General features: G+C 37.2%; 1 protein-coding gene across 1 annotated transcript; it reads left to right on the top strand.

Moving 5' to 3' along the window:
- Window positions 1-276: 276 nt before the first annotated feature.
- On the top strand, window positions 277-5,113 carry DMRTA1 (DMRT like family A1). The gene is made up of 2 exons (XM_010984631.3): window positions 277-1,163; window positions 4,143-5,113. The coding sequence occupies exons 1-2, from the start codon at window positions 524-526 to the stop codon at window positions 4,982-4,984; spliced, it is 1,482 nt and encodes a 493-aa protein (XP_010982933.3). The 5' UTR covers window positions 277-523; the 3' UTR covers window positions 4,985-5,113.
- Window positions 5,114-7,354: the final 2,241 nt, after the last annotated feature.

The raw sequence follows: 7,354 nt of genomic DNA, 5'->3' as shown, positions 1-7,354 counted from the left end.
GGCAGTAAGAAGCACGGGGAGGGAGTGAAGATTATCTTACAAAAATGTACGTTTAAGGAATTCATCGGGAAGCAAGTGGGAGAAAGTGGCTTTTTGTGTGTGGAGGGACATTTGCAGGCCATTAGGACAGTTTCTTGTATCACCCACCGCCCCTCCTCTCAGACTGTCTAGTCTCCACTCTCCGCCCCTGGCTTTCCCTCCCCAAGGGAGAGCCCTTGGCCAGTAAACCAGGTGGGCGGGGTAGCCTCTGCAGTCTTGCCTTCTCCTGGTCTCAAGGCGCGAGGAGCACAGGGACTTTAACTTAGCGCCCCGGGACTCTTACGAGGCTCTCTGGGCATCTGTAACTCTTTGAGTCTGCAGGTACAGGGAGCCGTTGTCCCTAATTCATCGAGGGAATTGTGTCAAACTTTGTCGACGTGTGGGTGGGAGGCAGCGGGACCACTGCCGGTCCTCCCGCATCCCGGCAGGGTTAGCTGTGGACAGCGCGCTCTTCTGTTGCGACCCCTCGCCAGACACTCTGGGAATGGAGCAGTCACAGTGTTGCAGCAGAGACCAAAGTGTTAGCGGCCGACCCCACCTGGCCCCAGGGTTGGTGGCAGTGGCCCCTCCATCCCTGTCTTCGGCGTTACCGGTATCCCCGGGCATACCGGTTCCTCCAACTTTCCTGCGACCGCCCAGCCTCTTTCTGCGGACAGCCGCCACCGCGGGGAGTGGTGGCTGCCCGCCGGCTGCCAGTCTGGAGAGGGGAGTTGGCGCCGTGGGCTGCGGCTACCCACGGACACCCAAGTGCGCTCGTTGTCGGAACCACGGAGTCGTGTCGGCCCTCAAGGGCCACAAGCGCTTCTGCCGCTGGCGGGACTGCGCGTGTGCCAAGTGCACACTGATCGCTGAGCGCCAGCGCGTCATGGCCGCCCAGGTGGCGCTGCGCAGGCAGCAGGCCCAGGAGGAGAGCGAGGCCCGGGGGCTGCAGAGGCTCCTGTACTCCGGACCGTCGGGCCCCGGGGGTCGGACACCCGGAGGAGGCAGCAGAACAGAGAATCCCCAGACCGCGACCGGCCCTGCGGCGGTGACTGCTCTGGGACTGGATGCCTTGAGACATGCCAGTGGTCTGGCGACCCCTGCTTTCGAAAGTTTCCAGCCAGATTATACGGAGGAAAAACAAGGTGAGTTGATCTAACATTAGCTTTTTGCAAAAGAAAAATGGTTGTTTTGGAGGGGAATATCTTTGAAATAAGCAGCTGTGCCCAGGAAGCAGGCAAGAAAAGTTCTCTAAAAGAAGCACTAATTTAAGTTCTGAGAAACTGCCCCGCAGTATGGACTTTAATGAGGGTGTTAAGAGACCCATCACCTCCACTATGGAAGGGCTTTCTGTTCTCTTAGGTGGTAGGGTAAGGTATTGAAAAGGTGAAGTGTGAGTGATCTGTTGAGCAACTCCTGCTAGGAATAGAGTTTGTCCCCAAGTTGCTATGACCTTAGCTGTGAGCGTAGAACTTACAGGTGGCACTGAGTGAAAAAAGCTGCCTTTTGAGCTTACTCTGTACTCTGTTCAGCTGTAAAACCAAAGTTAATCTGATCTTTCTGGAAAACTCACTTATGGTTGGGAGTAGAGTTCTTTTTACCTTTGGGACAAACCAACTGTAAGTGGGCAAGAGACTGAAATCTACCAAAACCTCTTTTTACTCCTTTCCCTTAAAATTTTTAAGCATTCATCCCTTTTCCCCAACTGCTTATCAGCCTCCACAAGTGTAGAAAACTTAACATTTGAAGTTTCAACTCTTCCCATAGGAAAGAAATTTAGATTTTCTAAATTCAGATTTGGTAAGAATTTCAAAGTCCAAGGATTTCTTATCTTTGTGGATTTTATCCTTAGGGATTTCTCATCCAGGAAGTTTTCATTTTTTTTTCCCCTGTTATTTATTGACTGCAAATCAGCTTCACCCCCTGTGTTAGGTAAACAAATATATATATATATATATATATATACACACTTTGACTAGGATTATCCCAAATTAACTTTTCATGCTAATGTAAATCTCATTGTATTTTAATAAATTTTATAGTCCTCCGTAGGTCACACTAGCACTATAGAAGTAAAAATTAAAATTTCATAAACTAATCTGACTGACAACTCTCTGCTAGGTATTGATTTATTTATATGATTTCTTTGAGGGGGTACTTTTTTATAGGGTCAGTTACTTTATTTTATTCTTTGCCCCAGTTGACCTCTTTTTTTGGAAAAGCTACTACCATGGCTTTTCTAAACTGACTGCTTCCTTTTATACAATATCCATGAATTGTAGTAGTCTATTTAATTTACTCATTCATTAGACAAAGACTAACAATGATTCAGAGGTGAATAAGATTTTCCAATACAAAAGAACATTATATTCAAAAGAAGGGAAACTTTATATATTCAACAACTACATGATAGACAAAGTAAAACCAGCTATAGGAGTTGAGAGAACAGAAATGATATAATATCCCAATATTTTAAAGACAGCTTATTTTCTAGATAGTCTAATGCAGTTAGTATTTCATTATATTGTGTTCCACAAGTACAGTGTAATAACGAAATTTATTTTATGCATAAATTACTGTAGAGATGAAATTTTGATACATGTTTAGGGGATCATATTTAGTGAATCGTATTTATAAATAAAATAGAATGGCAGACCAAGACCAATCTATCCCCACTTCATTAGATGAGTTATATTGCTTGATTTAAAGGTGAAAATACTAGAGAGTCTTTGTGATTTTGCAAGGGCAACATCTTTTCTTTTGTCCTACGTTTGATATAATGACAGTCTTTTAACTCTCAACGTGTTAAATTGCACACACTTTATTTTAAAATAAACTATAGATATTTCTTTGGAATTTAGGACCACTCCTTGAGAAATCATAGGAGTATTGCAAATTGTGTTTGCCAATCACTGCTTTAGGCAATATTTGTTTTGTTACATTCATAAATTTGATACAAAAAGAAAGTTTGACAGTAATACTATGAGTAACCCACTTGACAAGTTACTCTTTCTAATGGAAATGGAGATAAAACATACTATAGGGTAAGAAGAAATGTAAACCAAAATAAAAGTCATTTAGTGAATATTACACATTGTTATTTCCCTGGCATTAGCCTTGCAAAATGGTTTTAATAGATATTCTTGTTTCATGAATATTCATATGTTCCACATATTGAGGTAGAAAATCAGATTTTTATGTAAAAATACTTTTGGAAAATTGCCCTTAGTACTGGAAGGGAATTGTGATTTGAAGCAGAAGGCTAATAAGTTGTTTTTATAAGACACTTTGAGGATATATACAGATTGCAATAGTAAAAATAGTGCAGTTAATAATTTTCTTTAAAAAAAAGTTTGATTGTAAATGCTTTTATTGATATTTCCTGGAGATTGAAAAAGAAAGTCCCTGTTTCACAGAGGATTATGAAAAATACACCAACTCTATATTGTCTCTGATAAAATACAATATGCAAGCTCTGGTATGATTCAAGATTTGTACAGCAGTTGTCATTATTGGTGTAGATTTGAAATTATGTTAATAATTTTGTTATTTTTTTACATTATTTGAGTAATTTAATTGCAACCTGAAATGTGAGCATTAAAAAAACTAATTGTTAAAGTTTAGCATTAGTGATTAAATAGAATATTCATTTTCATACTAAGATGGTTCCTTCTTCCAATTTCTTATCTAAACAGTTGTTTGATTTAGTTCTTTTAGTCATTGTCAAAAAAACCCTTACATGGGTAACAACAAAACTTGGGGAACATTTAGGAAAATCTTGAATTGCCAAATGGGGCAATAGTGTGAAATGTTGGTGTTAACAGTTTAGGGGAACAATAGACTTTCATCTTCTGATTCCTAAATAACTACAGCACTTGTATATTATATAATTTTGTGATCCTGAAATGAAAGAATAAATGGCATTTTCCCACTATTCCAACACTGGCATTTCTAAATGATCTTTTTAAATACTTACTCATTGAAATCTCTTAAACTGAATAGTAACATTACTAATATACTATGAGTAGATGAATTATTTTATCAAGCATTAATTTTGAGTGGGTAAGACTGGGTTCTTAGAAGTTTTCTCTTTATTTGATTCCTTTTTTTTTAAATTTCCACAGTACAAAAGGAGAGTAAATGTGACTCATGCCAGAGTGGACAAGAAGAACCAGTCTCCAAATCCTATCACCTTACCCTGGAATCATCTCCTAAGTCTAATGATGTCATTGGAAAACAAAATGTCAGGTCATGTCTTTCAGAAAACTCAAACAAGGATGATCAGCCTCCTCATCCTGGGGAGCATTCAGGAGGTGAAGAGAGTCCCAGGTCTCTGTCATCCTCTGATCTGGAATCAGGAAATGAAAGTGAGTGGACCAAAGACTTCACCGCTACCAGAGCCAGCCTTCCCACTGTGTCCTCGAGATCAAGAGACCCTCTTGATATCCTTACCAAGATTTTCCCAAGTTACAGACGCAGCCGGCTAGAAGTCATTTTACAGTTCTGCAAAGGGGATGTGGTCCAAGCCATTGAACAGGTCTTAAATGGGAAAGAACACAAACCAGACACCAGGGAGCTAGCAAGCTCAGGAGAATTAGAAAATACAGCTTTTCAGAGAGCTTCAAACTTTGGTTTAGCTGGAATTGGTTTTGGAACTCTAGGAAATAGATCAGCTTTCTCTCCCATTAACACTACTAGTGCTTCTTATGGAGGTGATTCAAGTCTCTACACTTTAAATCCTAGACTAGGTATCAGTCCATTACGGCTGGCATATTCGACCCCAGGAAGGGGGCTATCTGGTTTCATGTCTCCCTACCTAACTCCTGGGTTGGTACCAGCATTGCCTTTTCGGCCAGCTTTGGATTATGCCTTTTCAGAGATGATTAGGGATTCTTCTTACCTTCCCAGCAAAGATTCAGTAACTGGTGGCAGACTGTATTCCAGACCAAATCAGGATAGTCTGTAATGCATCTGCCTATCTCCCTTTCTGGAGTATTTTTAGAAGCATGCAGTACCAGCCCTTACACCCACATCTATTGTATTCACTGTGTATGTGCATGGATTACCAGGCCTTAAAAATGCTACTTTTATTTTTTACAAGCAATATAATAGATATGAGATCTAAAGACTCTTCTTTAGCATTTATTAAGTGAAAGAAACATTTAAACGTTATATGTGCCTTGAATAAAGCCAGTTCAGGAAATATTTTTACTTTAATGAATTTTCTTCCCAATATATCAGTTGTAAAATTCATATTTTAAAACTATACTTTTAAAAATTTCATTAAAAATGGGTTTATAACTATAAAATACAGTTTTTGAGTGTAAAGTAATCCAGTGTTCTATAAAATGAACCAAAAGAAAGAATTGAAAAATTGAGGTATTCTAAATAATTATTATATTAAACTTTTTCTTTCCTTCTGTTTCTTGTACATAGGAGAGAAAAATACTTACTCAAAGTATTTTAAAATATTGTATTTGCATATAAGTGATTAGTAGTAAAACTTTTGAGATATTAATTCCTTATTTTTTCTGAATGTCTATTTTTCATTCATATCTGCCATTTATGATAACAGGTACCATTAATAAAGCATGTTTCTTTAAAGTAAACATTGCAAATTACACAAAGGCCTATGAAGTAAATCTTAGGAAATGAAAATGCACCATCTCCTGGCCACTATCACTAATTGCAACTAAGTTCTGGTAGAGTATAGGAATTAGAAATAAATGATTTCCTAATAATATAAGATAACCATTTTTAAAAATAGTTATTTTGGATCATGCTAAATTGAATTTTCAAATTATAAAGTGAACATCTATTGTGGATGAGGGTTTTAATCTTTAAGTATGCTTATACCTGTATCTGGGGAAGCATTCCTTTACGTTTGTGGCAAGAATATGGCAGGTAATTTCAAAGATAAAAATAATTTTTTTCAGGAAAGTTAAATATCTGCTCATATAAATATCAGTTGGCACTAGATAGTTGATGCTTAATGCATCAAGGAGAGAGATAAGATTTGCAAAGGGGAAAATTGTCATTAGATTATAGAGGTTTTCTTGAGATTTAAAAAATATTTTTGCTCTCCATCTAGAGAATTTGAAAGCTGTTTCAGTCAGTGGAAAGTCTCTGAGAAAACTGCTTACAAAACAATTTTATGAAGTTTTCTTTATATATCATTTAGTTTTTACAGGAAAGTAGCTTTAATGCTATTGTTAGGAAGATATGGTGTGAAATAGTTGATGTATTAGAGATGGTGTAAACAATTTGAGCAGCATGATTTACCAAAGATTTCTTAAATTATATGTATGTGTGTTTATGTATGCATATCTACCTATCTATTTATTATACACTCAAGCCCGATTGGTTCTGTTATCATGAAATCTTTTCCATGAAGCCAAATAAGAATGTATTTCTAAAGTATATTTTTACCAGCAAATACCATTTTAAATAACTGCATAGTATGTGATGCTGGTTTAAGATGTAAATATATTTAATAGAGTATACATTATTTTTAATGGTTTGAATGTGAGAAAGCAGAGTAAAGATTTCATGTAGTCAGTATTCATTATAAAAAAAAGTTTTAGATTGTAAGCCTACACCATGGTACAATGCCTGGCAAGTAGTTGATATTCAATTAATGTATACTGAATGAAGGAACCATTATGGATAATAGATCTCTTTGAGACTCTGATAAAACCAAGGAACTGTATAAAATGGCCTACAGACACACAGTTTTGCATACAATTTCATGGAGTTCTTGAATCTCCTGAATGCCATTTGCTATTCAGGTTAGAATCCTTGTTGGTTCTTAAGGTGTTTCCATTGCATTAATTCATTTATTGAATGCTTTTTTTTTTAAAGTGCTAGATCCTATAGAGGATACTAAATGTAAAATGTTGTGCTATCAAGGAGGTAACATACAGTAGATATCTGCTTTAAAAATACAACTGCTAGGCTTGCTATATTCTTTATGTGGTTTATATAATGATGTGCTTGTATCCATCTGAGAGACTGAATTGCTTTTTGAACTGAGGAGAACGTCCATTTGGGGCAGTATTCAAATTAAAAAAAAGATTTTATAACTTTAAACCTTAAGTTAATTTGTATAATGCTTTATACATTTCATACCCTTATAGTAAGTTTAGAACTTAAATAATCTTATAGAAGAAGTCATTTATTCCAACCACTAAATTGAATGTGAGGAAATTGTGGCTCGGCAGTAGTGTTTATTGTTCATTCCTAAGGTTAAAATAATAGTGTCAATCATTGGGAGTGAAATGTTTGTCCACTCACAGCTTAGTATAGTATCTGGTACATAAAAAGGTGCTCAAGTAAT

Source organism: Camelus dromedarius, chromosome 10 (genome assembly GCF_036321535.1).
Source record: "Camelus dromedarius isolate mCamDro1 chromosome 10, mCamDro1.pat, whole genome shotgun sequence".
NCBI classification, from domain to species: Eukaryota; Metazoa; Chordata; class Mammalia; order Artiodactyla; family Camelidae; genus Camelus; species Camelus dromedarius.
This window is presented reverse-complemented; position numbering and strand designations above follow the sequence as displayed.